The 18,990-nt window shown below is 38.0% G+C and overlaps 2 protein-coding genes across 6 annotated transcripts in view; one reads left to right on the forward strand and one right to left on the reverse strand.

Annotated features, from left to right (window-relative positions):
• Positions 1–13,398, reverse strand: part of LOC129033868 (filamin A-interacting protein 1-like) — a 219,553-nt gene extending 206,155 nt beyond the window's left edge. Inside the window, exon 1 of the mRNA XM_063661511.1 lies at positions 12,955–13,398. The gene's annotated coding sequence lies outside the window, so the exon portion shown is untranslated. The remainder of the gene's footprint in view (positions 1–12,954) is intronic.
• Positions 1–18,990, forward strand: part of CMSS1 (cms1 ribosomal small subunit homolog) — a 370,501-nt gene that overhangs the window by 287,377 nt on the left and 64,134 nt on the right. Inside the window, exon 1 of one of the 5 annotated variants that reach the window (XM_063661510.1) lies at positions 1,323–1,391. The exons of 3 other annotated variants lie outside the window; for them this stretch is intronic. Coding sequence is in view for 1 of the 2 variants with exons in the window: in XM_054482992.2 (XP_054338967.1) it covers positions 13,886–13,895 (10 nt within the window). In the remaining variant the exon portion in view is untranslated. Of the gene's footprint in view, positions 1–1,322; positions 1,392–13,829; positions 13,896–18,990 lie in introns of those variants that run through there. One more of the 5 variants, XM_054482992.2, reaches the window with a different exon arrangement.

Here is an 18,990-nt window from a genome sequence, read left to right on the forward strand (position 1 = left end):
GTACATACTGGAATTCTCATTAGACTATGGTGAAAAGTAAACACATGTATTAGCCTCTCATGAGTGGTAGTAACCAGTTACTTTCTGAGACAGCATTATACTAAGACTGAGAAAGAATCCCAGGCACAGGTAATGTCCTACTTTCCTTTACTGAGGGACAATTAATACTACAGCTAAAACGACAGGTCCCCACTGCCTATGAGGAGAGGGAGTGCATTGACTTCGTTGACTGAGGACACAGACCAGGACCAGAGACTTTTGTGGGAAGAAGCTTTGACATTTGGCGGGAGGAGCGGTCCAGCTTAGCAGGCAGGTAGCAGTGGCCTCAGGTAAAGTAGATCGGGTTAGAAGAAGCAAAGAAAAAGGCAGAGGCAGCAACCGAAGAGACTCTCACAACCTTGCTTTCGGTGAAGTATTTCCATTGGAATTCTTGATTGTGGTGGAAATAAATATACCCTTCAAAGTAACGCATGCACTGTCTGATCCAGTCCAACACAGGAGGGGTTGAGATTTTTTTTGTTTGTTTTGTTTTTTTTTAATTATACTTTAAGTTTTAGGGTACATCTGCACAACATGCAGGTTAGTTACATATGTATACATGTGCCATGTTGGTGTGCTGTACCCATTAACTCATCATTTAACATTAGATGTATCTCCTAATGCTATCCCTCCCCCTACCCCTCACCCTACAACAGTCCCCGGAGTGTGATGTTCCCCTTCCTGTGTCCATGTGTTCTCATTGTTCAATTCCCACCTACGAGTGAGAACATACGGTGTTTGGCTTTTTGTCCTTGCGATAGTTTGCTGAGAATGATGGTTTCCAGCTTCATCCATGTCCCTACAAAGGACGTGAACTCATCGTTTTTTATGGCTGCATAGTATTCCATGGTGTATATGTGCCACATTTTCTTAATCCAGTCGATCATTGTTGGACATTTGGCTTGGTTCCAAGTCTTTGCTATTGTGAATAGTGCCACAATAAACATACGTGTGCATGTGTCTTTATAGCAGCATGATTTATAATCCTTTGGGTATATACCCAGTAATGGGATTGCTGGGTCAAATGGTATTTCTAGTTCTAGATCCCTGAGGAATCGCCACACTGACTTCCACAATGGTTGAAGTAGTTTACAGTCCCATCAGCAGTGTAAAAGTGTTCCTATTTCTCCACATCCTCTCCAGCACCTGTTGTTTCCTGACTTTTGAATGATTGCCATTCTAACTGGTGTGAGATGGTATCTCATTGTGGTTTTGATTTGCATTTCTCGGGTGTTAAGAGGGTAACTAAATATCCTTGGAAATGGGATAATAAGGAAAGAGAAGTGAAAGTAGCCTAAGATGTGCACAGAAGAAATTGGATCCTCATCAGTGTGATTTCTGCTTCTCCACAGGTATGAGATCTCTCTTTTCTTCAAATTACTCCAGTACTTTATCTGTACCTCTCTTGTAACACTTTTTATATTCCATATTGTTTTATATTTTTTGTGTTTTTCCTACTTCCATTACTAAACTATGAATTCTTTGAAGGTAAGGACAATGCCAGGCTGCATTTTTTGTCTTCCGCCGTGCTTTGCATTCAGCAGTTACTCTGTGTTTGACTGAATTCATGACCCCAGGGACACCGTGCTTCCTCTGGGTTTGTTCATTTACTTGGCTACGAAAGACAATAATTTGCAAAGCCAACTTTCTCCTTTTTCTGAGATCAGTGACTAAATTATATTAAAAGTATTTTGCAGTGCTATAAGTGTATAGGAGAGAGGTTTTCTGTTTAGGGAATGTTGCTAAGCCCTGTCATCAAAAATAGCCTTTCCATCTACCACTAAGTTCTGCCAGGGCATAGCAGATTGGCAAGAGCAGTTGAAAGGAAAAAGCAATGTAATGACCTCTGCTCATGGCACTACAGGTGCCAGTGGAGGAAAAAAGTGTGAGATTGAGGCTTGGGAGGCTAAGTGCTGTAAAAATGAAGCAGACTGACTGTGGGTACACAGTTATAGTCTTTGTGAAATACCTTCCCTGACTTCTGTATATTCCTGTGCACCCTGTGATTGTAGGCCAGGAGTCTTTAATAGGAAACTGGTGATTTGAAGTCTCCCCACATAAGCAGACCAAGCAGCTTTTTGAAAGAAGCCCACTCAGACCATGGAAAAGGCAGCAGCTCACAGTGGCAGCAAGAGCTATGGGACAGCAAGAGTCAGCCAGAAACACACATGCAGAACCCAAAGTCTTGAGCACAGCAGGAGGTTGGGCAAATCTGCTCCATTCTGAAGGTTATTATGGCCCCAATGGGGGCTGCCACACAAGTACTGGCATGAAAGCAAACCAGTGATGAGATAACTGTTTTAATATTTGCAAAATCTACTCCAGGTGTGAGCTCCTTTGTGTGACTGAAGATCTAGAGTCTTTAGGAGTTTGTTCCTCAAAACTTGAATCAGGTTTTTTCTAGGCAAGTTGGAAGCATGGATTGGGCAGGTAACAACAACCATTCTTCATGTTGAGCAAAAAGGAGGTGTGGGCAGTTAAGGGCCAAAGTTGAGATGGAGGAGAGAATATTGGTTGCCAGCGTTGCACTTACTAGAAGCCATGGAATGGTCCCTTCCAGCAACTATTACAAACTGCCCCCTGGGAAATTCAAACAAGAAAACCTTTGGGTTTCACTTCACTGGCCTTGCAATAAACATGTTTGTTCAAATAACAAATTGTTGCATTAAGATAGATCTGTCTGTGTTATCCTAAAGAAAAGAGTCTATGCCCTGTGTGTTGGCAGCATTATCAATGAACAGCCGATATTTATGTAAATATCAACCTTATTAATAAGAATCATGAGGACGTGTCTGCCAAGGTTCCTGACAGCTTGTTTAATCAGGCGCATTAACTCAGAGGTTTTCAGTTAGTAGAAGCGTCCTCTTACCTTATTTGCTTAAAAGCCCAGAGGCCGTGTCACCAAATTGGGGCTTCTAGCCATCCACTGAGGAGAGGTGACTTTTCATTTCTCTGAAATGAAACCAACTGCTCTCTGTGTGTGTTTGGATTGGAGAGCACAGGTTACAATGAGAGTGGCCCTCTCTTACCCCCACCCCCATTGCCAGTCATGCCGAGTTACAGGGTAGGGACTGCAAAGAATCTTGCTCAGGCAAAGCATCTAGATGGACTGACTGGTAGGAGGCCCCTTTGCTGGAATGGCTCACCCTGACCTCTGCCCGAAGCTGGAATCAAGACCAAGATGACATAGCTGTGGTCACACAAAGCCCGTTAACTACATCAGTTGTCTTTGTTTATTCAATAACTCTGAGCTACACTTTTTTTTTACACAAGAAATGTGAACCACACTTTGTTTGAGATACTCCAGAAAGATGTAGCAATGTGGTTACCGTTTTATAAACTTTTAAATAAAACTATTAGCAGTTCACAACTTTATTTAAAGAACAATGCCTTGGAACATAGGCCTGTGTTCCCAAGACCCAGAGGACAGTGACCAAGGCAGAGAAGAACCCAGTACAGATCGGCTGACCAAGGCCTGCTTTGCATGCCAAGGAATCTAAAAGTTAAGCTTGAGGGCCTTTTCCTGTTTTGCAGGAGTAGTAGCAGTGAATTTGACCCCATTGCTTTGGTGATTTGCACTGATGTTCTCAGCTTGTTAGCTTTCATCAAGAAAAACTTTCATCAAGAGACACTCAGAAAAAACAGGGATGAAAAGAGTCACCCCTCTTATTTTCCCTTACCCCCAAAACTGGCTGAGAATCGCCATTTACAGCTTAGCTAGCTCAATATATAGCTATTGCCATCCTTGTTTCTTCACTTCCATGTTTTTCTATCTCTATAGCTTCTCTCTGTAACAGCCAAAACCTCACCTATGCGTTAACTCTAATGTTTCTGTAAAAGTATCTGCCTTTATTTAACTTTCTGCTCATGACATGATTTATGTATATAAGAATCTTCATTTACAGATTGTTTCTTTTACTATACTTAGGTGTAGCTATTGTTCTCTTAGCCTAGTCTTGGAAAGGGTGTTCACAAGTAAGCATTGTTTAAGTCTCATATACTTTCCTCTAACAGCATACAAACATTTATGCCTGTAAAGATTTTTCTGGCCTGTTGACAAGGCTGATTTAGTAGATAATGTATTCTCCTACCAGAGCTTAAAGTTGAAATAACATATAATTGAAGCTGACCATTAATACTGATTTGGGAGTGGCAATATTTAGTTTGTAAGTACTCAGGAAAGACATGAGCAATAGGAATTTGGACTAGTAATATCTTTTTAGACACATATTTCTCACAACTCAGTTTAGCTCCCTGGAAGGCATTTCTTTTGAATTGACTACAATTCGTATCTAACAATTTCATAGCTTACAAGTAAGACTGCTATTAAAATGTTAACTAATTCTGGGGCAAAAGGGACTTCCAGGAAGGTTCAGTAATCATTGAACAGGGTGGTTAAAGGGCTGTAAGATTAACCAAAAACATAGCACTTCTCATATACCCTTTAAGCAGAATTGACAAGGTATTTCCCAGAGATGAATGACAGTCTGAGTTAACAGGCTGAGGGAAGGTCATTAATTCTTACACAAAGGTAGTCTGGAAAGTAGAAATGAAAAACAACTGCTAGATCGAGCTGATGCAATCCCAGGAGACATTTCAGAAGATCAGTTTCCTTTTCAGAAGCCCATGCTTATTACTGTTGTCACTCTTCCTTCTCCACATAGCATACCTCATACTCAGGCTTTTAACCTCCTGGGATGCAAGTAGTTTTTTGAAAGGAGCTTGTAAGTTCTCCATTTATCAAACAAAAACTTTTTTTTAATCAATGAGCTTTCTTTTCTCACTTCAAACTTACAAACATCATCTTGGAAGTCATTCAATTCATGTAGCTTCTCACCATCAGATGGTGTGGACAGAAAGTTGTGCCTGGGAGTCTAGAAGTCAAGACAGTCAGATTATACCTCCTAGGGGCTTCAATTAAATAAAATATCCATATGTGCTGTGTATAGCATATGGAGAAAATATGAAATTACTGTCAATGGTAGACTAGGATTGATGGAACAATCAGATACAGATACCACATAGTAAATCAGAAGAGGCTGACTTATCAAAAGGATGCAGCAACAAGTCAGTACAGCCAGGATACCATTATAAGCAGAGGTGCAAGCTTCCAGCTGTGGAATACTCTCCAGGGATTTACACTTGCAGATGATAATGTCAGACTGAAAGCTCAGTCCTCTTCCAGGCCAGCCTAGGCATGACTGATTCTACATGTAACCTAATCTGGATCTGTTCCAAGGACCCTCCCATCTAGCCAGATTTATTGATCTCAGGATTATGCAAGATATATTACGGCCTCAGGGGCAAGAAGGACTCCAGCAGAAATGAGGGTAATGGTGGCAGATGATCTGGAGCCACCCATCTGAAAACTGCACCAAGAAACTCCAGTTTTACTCTTTACCCAAAGAAAAGTTGAGAACTGGAGAATGATTTCTTGGTTGAAAAAGATCTGCCTTCATGTATGGGTATCATTTTCTCTAACTGTGTTTCCCTGGTAAGGGCTGTAGGATCCAGAAGCATATGCATGCTCACCTGGCCTAAAGCATGTTGCTCACCTTCCTGCTATAAATATAAGCTTCCTTTTGAATGCTTTAGATGAGTTATACCCCATCTGATTCACTCAAATGGTGTCTGACTGGTGGTTGTACTACTCCTAACCTAATGCCCTGATCCCTGTAGTATGTTTTCATATGTCTGGAAAATTTAAGATGCCAGAGGTTATATTGCTGCTTTTTAAAAATATGCAGAAAGTTAATAAGATAACAGAAGTATGCTAAGGGAAACTGAGAAAAATGTTTTCTGGTCAGTAGATGAAGGGAGCCCCATTACAGTGGTGACTGGCATTTTGCCACCAATGTGTATCTGATCTAACTCTCTTTTAAAGAATAAATACTTGTGGATTTTGTTACACAGCCAAGGGATATAAATTTGTAGCTACCAGTTCAAAATGCTTAGTGCTGCAGGTACAGGTGAAAATCTTTATATTCTTCCATACAGTTAAAAAAAATCCTTGTTTTACATACAGATTAATTCCACTAGACCTAGCTGGACCTTTTGAGTTCTCTTTTCAACTGAAATTGCCTTTTAAAGATGAACCGTCCAGATGTAGATGGGAATATAATAATAGAATTCTATGCTGAAAAAGCTAGGTTATTTAGGTCATGATTGCAGTTTTTTGACGCCATCTGGGAAAATGACGAAGTGCATGTGGGTTTTAAGTAAACTAAAGTTTTTCTCCCTTCAGTAAGCATTATAGCCTCTTCTGACACTTTGTTGGTAGAATTTCTGAACACTCTGTTTACTTTGAGAGTGGTGAATCCACAGGTGTGCCATGATTTGAATTGGAGCTTTCCTTCCGCTCATTTGGCAGGTATTTAATGCTTCAGTACAGTCTTTCTGAAACTAACCTAACCACTTAACGATAGGCTAGTAAAACTTGCAGTCTTGTGAGTATAAATGCTGTCTTTTTAAATTAGGAAAGAACAAATAAAACCCTGTTGGAAATTCCTTGTTTTAAAAGGAGTAATTTAATGCTCTACTGTTAACATTCTCCCAAGGTAGTATTACATAAATAATTACTGCTAGACAGGAAGAGTCATTTCCCATTATGGAATAATTTTGCACGTTTAGGAATTTCATTGTCTCCTTAGAATCCTCTGGACTGTGAGGCCATAAATTAACACTTTTTTGATTATGGAATCTTCATTACATGATTTATATTTTATGGTAGAAGAGAGCAAGAGAATTAAAAAAAAAAAAAAAAAAAAAGTTACTTGCTTAGGGCCAGAGAATCTCAGGGAAGGGAAAAGGATGTTTCTACCTTTCTAACATCGGTCAAGAAAATTTCTGGTTTACATTTAATAATCAATTTTCTGGGATTTTTCTTAATGCCAAAACCATGAAATGAGGCATTTTAAATTCATACCTGTCCATGGATGTGTACTCTGGAGCACTGGTTCTTAACTTAGGGGCCCAAAGAAAATACATGATTCAAATACCAGTTCCTTTTATTTCTAGATGACGTTTCTAGCCTATGGCTTCTTAATTCGGTCCAGGGAATCCAAAGTTTTGTGTCTGTGTGCAATCTAACAAGATCTTGTAGCATTTATCAGCCTTTCAGAAGGAACTGACCACATTGTCAAGACTGATTATTTTTTATAGACCCAATGTATAGCACCATAGTGGGAGTTTTCTATATTAGTGATAATGATAATAACAGCCTCTCATTATTGAGCACTTATGTGCCACTAACTGTGCTTATTACTTACCAAGGCAGGTACAATTCTTATCTGCATTTTATGGCTGAGGAAACATGAGGCTTTAGAGGGTAACTTGTTGAGGAACACACTGAAATGGAATTAGAAGCCAGTGATGCCATCTGGGAAAATCTATGCCCTTAGGCATTAAATGCGTTGTGGTACATTCTGGTTTTGACTCTGATTTTGTTTGATGTTCATGTATTCAATTCAAACAGTCCTCACTGTATTCTAGTGGTTGGACATTGCTCTGTATCTAGATGCTACTGTGTTACAATTCCAAGATCAACATTGGATTACAGGACCCAAGACGGTGTCTGGCACTTGTTTGTTTGTTAGATAACTAAGTAAGCAAATGAACAAATGTATGCCCCTTCCAAACATGGCTTGGGTCTTCTTTTGTGATACACCTCATGCTCAGCACAGCGTGTGGTTGTGGTGGCTGTTGTTTTTGACGAACAGTAGGCTTGCTATAATGTCTATCTGAATACTAAAATCAGATCATATTCCCTTGTAACTGTATATCTGTCAGAAGCCAGCAGCTTCTGGCCAGTTTCGCAACATGACATTTGGAAGGCAGGTACTTGGAGTTTATTGCGTAGTTTTTGGTCCCATGGCTTTTTCAATGCAGTTTGACAGTCAGTATTATATAAGAACAGAGTTGAGTTTTCTGGGTTCTACAGGATGATCGTTTTTAACTGTCTCTTAAAAAAAAAAAGCATATTTCTCTGCCACCAACTTTCTCAGGCCTTGATTCTTCTGCTGTAAATCAAGGTGGTTGGACTCTATTAATCATTTTTTAAGGGTTCTTTTTCTTTTGTGTGTTTTAATATCCTAAAAAAAATTTTTTCAATGAAAATCTGCAAGAATTCCATGCAACACCAAAGCAGAATACGCTGGTTGAAGTTTGAAGTGGGATTCTCTCAATATAGAGCCACACAATAAGGTATGCTTTACATATAGTAAAATTACCTCTTATGTAATGTACAGTTCTGCAGATTTTGACAAGCTTATGCAATCATGTAACCACCATTATAGTCAAGACATAAAGCAGTTCCATCAACCGAGGTGTTCCTGCTCACCCTTTTGTAGTCAGTTCCTCCCCTCAGCGTCAGCTGTTGGCAACCACTGATGTGTTTTCTGTCCCTATAGTTTTTGGGGGTTTTTTTCCACAATGTTGTATAAATGAACTCATTCAGGATGCAGCTTTTTGAGTCTGGGTTCTTTCAATTAGCATAATGCAATTGAGGTTCATCCATATTGTTGTGTGTTTCATTGGTATTGCTGAGTAATCATAGTATTAATATACTATAGTTTGATTATTCATTCACCAATTGAAGGGGTTGTTTCCAGGTTTTGGCAATTATGAATGAAGCCACTGTAAATATTGTTACCTAACGTTCTAAGGTTAATGATATATAAGTTAGCTGCTAAAGTAGATTAAAAAGCATCAAACTCAGGAATCATTGAGGGAAGAGATAGGCACTGCAATCTGCATCTGTGAATGTTTCTTTTATGACCCCCCCAGCACCACCCCACCAACCAAAGAATCCTTAGTAACTTCTCTACCCATACCCACCCTTCAAACTGTTGGCAACCATTTTTTTTCTTGTTCGAAGAAGAAAGATTAAGAGATGTCATCTGAAATAGAACCAGCCCGAAGATAAATCAAGTCACTAATACACCCCTGGTAGCTTTGGGAGTATAATATTTTTACATTGATTGGAAGGAAATGAAATAATAAGTTTTAAAAATTAGAACTACTAACTGCACCTGCTTAGAATCTAAAACTGGAGTGGAAAACATAAGGTTAACCCCACATGCTCCCTGATCAAATGCAAAGGTTCTTAAAATAGCTTCATTTAGAGATGTTAGGAGCAGCTGAAACAAGGAGCTGGTGTCCCTAGTCACAACCTGTCAGTTTAATATCATGGCTCAGAAGCAGCTGCCTCTGTATTTTTTTGTTTCAGGGCCAGGAGCAACAACTCTGAGGAGAAGCACAGAAGCAGCTTTATCCCGTTTGCTATCCTCCCCTGCATTCCAATTTCCTAGTCAAGTGATTGTCCCTGGATCCATCATGAAAATACATGTCATCCATTTCAAGCCACAAGTAGAGAAAAAAGTAGCTAAAAGCCTCCAAGGAATTACAACAAACTTTAAATACATGTACAGGAAATTCCAGGAAGAATGTAAAAAAAGAAATAAAGTTGTGTATTTGCTTGGTCATAGCTAATAATAGACAGTACTAGCTATGTGGCTTAACTCTCAAAATCCATCAGAAAAACCTTCTGCATTCACTGCTCTGCTCAGCTCTGTATAGCTCTCCATTACTTGTGCTTACCGTTTTTCCATATAGAGTATTTTTTCTTGTGAATTTTTCCTCTTACCCATGATAAACTGCTTCTTCACAACAGCCTACTTATGCTTGCACCAGAAGCAGGATCTGGACTGGGTAGACAATTGTCTGATCTGATGTGACAATGTTTTATGTTGCTAGGCTGGTGGCACTAACCAGCAGTGTAAAATTCCATTTGCATTTTGCATGTAGGTGGATATACTAATATACTATACTGTTCCTGTCCTAAACAGTCACAAACTTTTTGAAATCTTATCACTCAGAATAATTTTTTATTTCATTACAATAATAGGAGTCAATTCAGAGCTTTACAGCCCAGTTCGCCATGTTCTACTTCATCATTCCACCCAAAGAGAAGAAGAAAAAGGCAGTAGCTTATATCTCTTTTAGCAACTAAACTGATTTTTCAAGGGCCAGAAGGAAGAACTCTAGGGTAAGGACCTAGAGGGGCAATGGAGGCAGAAAGAGGGTGGCAGGGGGAGGCGTGAAACTTTCCTCTATCTGCATGGTTTCCTGTTTGCTAATACCACTTTCAAACAATAGGTCAGGGCTATGAGTACCCATGTTGAAAACGCAGAATTTTTCTAGTCCTTTATTTAAGAGATTACTCCATGAGGCTGTGCATTAGAGAAAACATTAGCTGGGCTAGTCCCTTAAATATCTAAAACTTAGTTTATCTATCTGCTGAACAGGGAATGGTAATACCTGCCTTTCCTACTACATAGGGTCAAGTGAGTAATCGATATGTGAGTTTTATACACAATATAAAACACCTTGTAGGTATAAATGACATTGTTAATGCCATTATGAAAAGTCTCCTCAACCAAGATGAGAAGCACAATAGGGCTGCTCTTTCAATTTAGGCTCCAGTGATTGACCATCAGATTAAACAGAAAATCTTGAACTACTGTCAGATTTGAACCCTAGACTTCTAAGAGGCTATAATACAAATTTTCTTCTGTCTTAGACTTCCTGTCTGACCCAATTCTGAAGAAGCAGATGGTATTAGTATGTAAGGTTTTTGTCTAACATCTATAGCTTGCACCAAAATGTCAACATCCCTCAAAGAAGGCTCAAGTGTTTCCACTAAAATGTGTTTTCTAATTCAATTATTTGATGCTGAGATGGTATCTAAAATTGTCTCCATATCTATGTTGAACAACGTGCATAATACACAGATTCAAATCACAAGTAATCAGACTCTCTGTGCAGATTCCTACACTCAGGGTATCTGGAGACCATGTTTGCCTCATTCACTGTTATAATCCCAGTAACCAGCACGGGGCCTGGCACAGAGTAGGCATTCTAAAATAGTTAATGAATGAATGAACAAATGAGCAAACAAAGTAAGCTATTACTATAAAAGTGTTCCCCTAATATAACTAAACAAACTTATTTTGTATTGCTGGTAGGCACTAGTTCTACCCTAAGGAAAATAAAAGCTACTAGCACTTTTTCTTTCAGTGTTTTTTAATGTAACATATTAGAGAGGTGAAGCGGGTATTACATTGGTAATGAAAATTTTGCTTTAGGTTAGAACATAGAATAATATGGACTGTAATCGGAAGAAAAGAAGATAGAGCCCACATTTAGGTTTTTTGCATTCTTGGACCTGCCTAACTCTCGGCAAGTTGCAATGGCAGTCTCCTACAATAGCACTCTATTAAAGGCACCATCATTTCGATGGCACAATAAAATATCTTCATCTCCAGTGCCAGCGCCACTACCTAAGACCAAGTCTTGACTAAATTTATTACTTAAATTTATTGCTAATTTATTGCTTAAATAAAGCTTAAGCAAAAAAAGACAATTACACATGAACTTTAATAGAAGGTAAACTCTAAAAATAAATTGTCACTCACTTTTTAAATAATGAATGCTTTTCTTTGCTGCAGAACTTTTACAGAGTATCTTTGTATTGGTTAGTATAAGAACCCAAACCCCACATTGCTTTGGGAAATTACTGAGAAAATTCTTATCAGAGTAGACCTTAATTACCCAGGTGGAAAGAGCCCATGAATATTATTGCTGCCTTTAGAAATTTTTATTAACAAACAGCTCTTACAGTATTTATGCTGATTTTTAGTTAAGCATAATGAGAGTTTCATAATAGTGTCAACTGATAAATGTAGAGAAATGTTTACTTGGAATATTTGGCTTTGGGAGATAGCAGATTGATAAATCAGAAAATGTCATCACAGGAAAAACATGTTTAACTGTAGCTAAAGGAACATTGCTGTAATTGCAATGCATTCTCTCTAGTATTAACTACACCATGTTCTCCTTTATGCATATCTAATACACACGTGGAATATGGTAGTGTAGTTAAACAGTATATGTGTTGCACCTCTTCTATTCCTTCCTAAGATGTGAACAGATAATGAATAAAGAAAGATATGTAATCATTAATTGGTATGGAAAGAAAAAAGAATAACTGAATATGTCACAACCATTTTAACTGAACACATATCTCTCTTCAGTGGAGCTCCTACACACAAACTGTGCAGCCACCCTAAACATTGAATAATCCTCCCATTGAGGAGTACAGTGAGCAGAATTTTCTGTGATATCATTTGGCAGCAGCCTAGCATCATTTCCCATTTATATCCAGATGTGATATGCCCATGGATATCCAGTCATCTTCTGTGGGGTGTTACAGAACAAGCTCTTGATAGGTATCTCCCAAGACCTGCCAAAAACCTCATCTCAGAAACCTGCTTCTGTTCTCTGGCTCTCATTCATTAAATCTTAACATCAACACAAGGTAAACAAACAAAAGAAAAAAGATACAATATAGTTGCCATTTGAAGATGTTAGTTTCTTCCATTAATCTTTCCATGAAAAGAGAATTCCTCTGCAATTTAACCTATTCAGTATAATTCTCCATTTTCAACACATTATGATGATTTTGACATTGTATATTGATGATTCACATCAGCTTACAAAATCAAGCTATTAAGAACGAAAGCCATTTATCCAAACATACTTTTTCTTTAATTTTTGACTGTTCATCTTACTCTTAACAGGATAACAATTTAAAGTTTCATTTTGGTTTTCTTTCATGTGTATCACTTTAGTAAAACTTACCTACTGTCAGGATAGTTCCTCTATTTTGCAAGCAACTCTTAGTCATTTTGGCCTAAAAGTCATCATCTGTCATGAGCTCTTAATCATACTACGTTCCCTTGCATAATATTCACAAGATCCTACTTTTGGAGAGTGGTGTTGGCTGCTCCTAGCTGGTGAATAACACAGAAACATCCCAAAGCCTCTTCTCAGCAAGGATGGGGACACTTAGCTTACCGTGCAGGTACCTTTGTTGATCACGCCTGGTAATTCCTTCTTCTCATCCCCGCCAAAATCCAACAGTGGAATCCAGGACCAACAACAGTGTTTTCTTCTTCTCTTTTTGGACACCCTCTCAGTTTTTGTTTTGTAGGCTTGAAAGCCACCGAGAGTTTGCAACCAGGGGCCAGTGATAGCTCTGCAAAGGAGAGGCAGTGGGGAGCCCAACAACAAGTAGGCCCAAACACTAAATGTTGCCCTCTTCCCTCTCCGGGCAGTGTCCTTCATGCTCTGAAGACAGGCAGCCTTACCAAAACCCTTACCCCACAGCTTGCCAGTCTCTGTGGAAGAAAGGTTCTAACTGGACTGGGCTGCAGGATGAGGTGACCCAAAAGCCAGGAACCATCTGCCCAGAGCAGACAAGTAGAGGCAGGCACAGGCTCCGTGAGCATGTCTGTGTGTGTGCGTGTGTGTCTGTGTGTGTGTGTTTGCATGCCTGTGCCCAGCAGCTGCTCTCTAGATTAGAAGACACCACTCTTTGGCCAGCAACTCTGAAACACCCGCTTAGGTAATTTTAAATTCATGTGCACATCTTGGCTGAGAGTAGAAACTTCCCCAGCACAACCTGGGTCCCTTTCTTTGCTGTATTGCTACCCCAGATATATTGTGAACCACAGACAGCAGTGCTAGCACCTTAGGAACAGATGCCCAGTTGGACATTAAATCGCACTTCATTTTGTACCCTGCAGCCATGAACTGATGTAAGCTTTGTTTGTGATTTAAGTAACAAGGGCATGACCCCTTCTTTGACACCCATAACCCAAGGCACTGTAAACATTCGCTATTATTAACGCTGTGTTGGACTCAAACTTGAATGCCTGCCTGTTCCATTTAGTGTCACAGGAGACACGAGGGCAAAGTGCTGAGGAAACTCTAGAGCAACATCAGAATGCATGGTGGTATGTTTATTATTTATTATTATTATTTGACATTTTGTTTTATATTATTCAAGTGTTAAGAAAACCTTCATACTTTGGATTGCTAAAATTTGAAGCATCTAATTTTCTTGAAGTAGCATCACTTGTTCAGATTGAGGGGTTGGATAGAACGGAGGAGTTTGTTCATTTATTCAACAAATACATATTTCAGCATCCATTATGTATCAGATCATCTACCAGACATGCCTACCACCCGCCCAGTGCTCAAGTCATGCATTATCTAATTTAATCCTCACAGCAGCCCTTTAAATTAGTCCTACTGGTGATCTAATGAGAAAACCAAAGAGCAGAATAATTTAATAACTTCCTAGGATCTCACAGATGATAGATATAAGACTGAGGATTCAAAATTGAATCTGAGTTACTCCAAAGCCCATGCTCTTTAATTTTAATTTTTAACATCAAAATAATTTCAAGACTTACAGAAAAAATACAAGAATAATAAAGAATTTCCATATGCTCTTCACTAAGTTTCTCCAATGTTTAACATTTTACCACTGGTTGTATTCTCCCTCTCTTTCTCTTTCTCTCTCTCTCTCTATCTGTCTTTCTCTCTCTCTCTCTCTCTCATCCTCCTTTCCACCCCTGTGAGTTTATTTTGGTGTGTGTATATTTTTTTCTGAATTAATTTATATACTTTAGTGTGATTATCTTAAAAATGTAAGTATACTCTTCTACATAACCACAGTATAACAATTAAATTCAGTAAATCAACTTTACTTTCTAATCCATAGATCCCATTCAATTTTTCACCAAATGTCTCAATAATATCCTTCATAGAAAAAAATGGTTTTTTAGTCCACGATTATGTGTTGCATTTAGTTGCCTTGTCTCTGTGTTCCTTCAATCTTGAACAGTTCTGTAATCTTCCTTTTTTATATGTGACCTTCACATTTTTGAAGAGTACATTTTGTAGAATGTTCCTCAGTTTAGATTTGTGTGATGTTGCCTCATTGTGAGATTGAAATTGTGTATTTTTGTGGCAGGAATACTACAGAAACAATGCTGTATTCTTCTTAATCATATCAGGAGTCACATAAATGGAGTTAGTCTTGTAACCAAACCCACTTGTTTAAGGTGGTATCTGTTAGATTTACTCACTGTAAAATTATAGTTTTTCCTTTTGTAGTTAATAAATATTTTGTGGGGAGATACTTGGAGACTAGCTAAACATATTGCTCTTAAATAAACTTTCTTAGAGTGAAGAAGAGCATTCCTTTCTCCTCACTTATTTTTGTGTTTATTTATATCAACATGAGCTCATAATTGCTGTTTTATTGAATGAGTTATAACTCACTAATATCATTATTTATTTTAATGCTCAAATGATCTCAGATGTGGCCCTCATGTTTTTCTGAGTACTTTCTTACCTTCTGGAACAAGAAAATGTTCCGTAAGCATCTTGTACTTTCTGTGCCCAACTCTGGAATTAGCCATATCTTCAAGAAGACCTCCATCCATTATGGAAAATGGTATTTAGAAACCAAGATCTGGGGATTGTGTGAGCTCATTGCTTCCAGGCCCTTTCAGGTAATAGGCTAGGAAACACAAACACACACGCACGCCTATATCTGTTGCTCTGTCTATTTATATTAAAGACTATGAGATCACACTGATAGCTGCATTTCCAATCTAACACCATAGAGGTAATCTAGCTTTTAACCCTTCCCATATTTGTAACTCCCTTCCCCAACAGTGAGGATAAGGTGGTTTCTGTTATCCTCAGAATACTTATGTATTTGCTCATTGCTCCTGTGGGTAAGGGCCCCTTTGGTCCTTAGTCTTTTTGGCCCCATCATCCCTGATTTCTTAAGGAAAAGGAAAGGAAGTAGTCAAAATTTTTTAAATAAAAAAGAAGGAAATGATGAGAATAAGAGTTTCATGTTCTTTCTATACCATAAAGTATCTGTATCTTCATGGCAAGGTAGGTATTAGAAATCATCATGCAATCTCTGTGAAGGTGTGAAGATGTCATGGAAACAAAAGTTTATAAAGACTGAGGGAAGAGTTCAATTATTTATTCACATAAATAAATAATTGCCATGTGTCAGCCACACTGTGAAAGATAGACGTAGCCCTTGCCCTTGTGAACCTATAATCTGGTGGATTATTTTTATTATAGTTGCTATTTATTATGTCACACTTTGGCAACACTACATTAAGTACATTGAGCACTTTATTGATGTTATTTGATTTTAATTCAGACAGAAACCCTATGGGAGAAATAGTCTTTTTTTCCAACTTTACAAAAAATGGAACTGAGGTTTTGAAAGATTAATCTTTCCAACATCACTGAGATAATTAGTAAGAGACTGGGATCTGCATTTAGTTTAGTCTGACTTCTGAGGCCTAACTCTAAACACTAGGGCTATATGAGAAAAAAATAAGGTGGAATTATTCATCATGATGGCATCCAGAAGGAATCATGATTTATAAAATCTTGAATGCAAACTCTCCTATAGAACTGTGCTATCCAGTACATTAACTACTAACCACGTATGGTTATTAAGAGCATAAAGTGTGGCTAATTCAAATGGAGATATGCTGTAATTATGAAATACACAGCAGATCTCAAAGATATTAGAAAACAACTAATGTAAAATATCTCAGTAATAATTTGTGTATTGATTACATGTTGAAATGATGATACTTTGGATAAATTGGGTAAAACAGATACACTTTTTTTTTTTTTTTTTTTACTATCACAATAGCCAAAAGGTGGAAACAACCCAAATGTCCATCAATGGATAGATAAACTGCAGTATATATATATACACACACATATATACATACAATGGAGTATTACTCAGGCTTAAAGAAAACTGAAATTCTGATACATCCTACAATATGGATGAACCATGAAGACATGCTAAGTGAAATAAATTAGGCACAAAAGGACAGATACTGTTATGATTCCACTTATATAAGGTACCCAGAATTGTCAAATTCATAGAAATAGAAAGTAGAATAGGGTTATCAACAGCTGGTGGGAAGGAATGATGGGGAGAATTGTTTAATGGGTATAGAATTTCATCTGGGGATGATGGGAAAATTCTGGAAATAGATAGTAGTGATGGTTGCATACCAGTGTAGTTGTACTTTATTTCACTGAGTTGCACACATGAAAAGGGTTAAAATGGTGATACGTTCTGTGTATTTACTATGATTTTTAAAAATTGGTTTTACTATTTCTAGAAAATTTAACATAACATACACAGCTTATATCTCTATTAGATAGCATTGCTATAGTATTGTATTATTAATACAGAAAATTAGTTATTTATTAAACTCTTACCTTTTCACATGGCATATTTAAGAGATTTTGAGATATTAAATGATCCTACATTAGACTTTTCACCTCCTGATCAGTCAGCTGTGAAAGAGTTACAGGACAGCTTTTCACTTACAGTTGTATTAGTGACATAGACTTTTGAAATTAACTTTATGAAACACTAGCCATTTGTTGTTTTAATAGTTCATTTTCCAGTTGCAGAGTATCCATGTGGCCTCTGTTCAAGCACTAACATAATTGTCTCAGCCTATGTAGATCCTACAATATAATTATCTTAAAATTCCATCTCAGTTTAAGCTTCCTTGGGTCCATGGAATTGATATTAGTTCATCAGTCAACTTGCAAAAGTTGACCCCTAGGACAGACACTCTTTCCCCTTCCTGTGGCCTTTCTGTCACAGCATCTACCAAAAATGGGTATCTGTATGGGGAGGAAAGGAGGGAATGTATTGGGCTGACTCGTAGGTATCGTCCTACAGATAACTGAAAGAATTGTGAGTCCATAAGCAGAACACATTCTCTAAAGATGTCTTAGTCCCACCCACTGACAGGTGACCAAGCAACCAAGTAAAGAAGGGAAATATCAAGAAAAACATTCCTAATCTTTTGGTGGTCATGTTGTTGTTTTTTTTGTTTTGCTTTTTGTTGACTCTCTGAGCTTCAGTTTCCTCCTCTGTGAAGGTTTTGCACTGAAAAAGATGTCTTAGTCCTGTTTGAGTACTAACATTATGTGAGTCTGTGAATTAATGACTTTAAAATGATTCAGGAAAGCCTAATACTGTGCTTTTTGCTAGATTTTACAAACAATTTTTACTGCACATGTCTGCAAGGTGTTGACAGATATATATTGCTAATTCTAGAAAATATGATGAGGTATAAATTAATTTGTCTATTTATTTTGTTTCTATGAATTATAAAGGAAAAATGAATTCTTGTAGCAGAGCTAGATCACAGGACATCAGTTTCTCCCAGGCATGCGTACTTTTTCTTGACTCACATCCCAAATCCCATCCTTCCCACTGTCCCCTCTGTATCCCAGGTGGATCATGTAACCCTCATAGTGCTCCCAAGGCACCCAGAGTTTAACCACACTTTACCCTCAATCCCATGTTATTGCAGTTGCCAAGCATACTTGTCTCTCCCCCACTAATGGGAAGTTCTTGGGGTGCAGAGTGCACCTTCCACCTTTGCAGTTGCAGCCTCTGGCACATAGTCAATACACAACACATCATAGAATTGATGCATCTTTGAATGGATGAAGCATCTGACCTCTTTAACCAAATGAACAAAGGATGAGAGTAGCAGCCCCAGAGGAAAGCAACTTCAGAACAGCATCTCACTGAGCTAGAAGGTAAAAAAATAAGAAAATCACACGTATTAAACCAATTAGTCATTTTTCAATTCCAGGGTTGTAAACTTTTGTCCTAACAGACATTTGACTAACAGCAAAATTGACAGTTAGAATTTCATGTATTAACCTGTTCTTAATGTTCCTTAAGAGTGGGATTATTTATATGTAAAATTGAAAGTTATGGATAATCTACAAAATAGACAAATGTCTCCAAGTTTACAGGTTTATTTAGGAACTGGTATAATGAGGGGAGCCTCTGTCTTCCTTTGATGCCTACCTATAGGCAGTGTTTAGGTATTAGACGTTTTAGAGCATCATAATTTTCTCAAGTGAAAATGGTAATAAGAGGTTAACTTTTTTAAAAAATGAGGAAAACATGTTCTTGACCTCTGAAAATTGTTGTTGCAAATAATC

Source organism: Pongo pygmaeus, chromosome 2 (genome assembly GCF_028885625.2).
Source record: "Pongo pygmaeus isolate AG05252 chromosome 2, NHGRI_mPonPyg2-v2.0_pri, whole genome shotgun sequence".
Classification (NCBI taxonomy): Eukaryota; Metazoa; Chordata; class Mammalia; order Primates; family Hominidae; genus Pongo; species Pongo pygmaeus.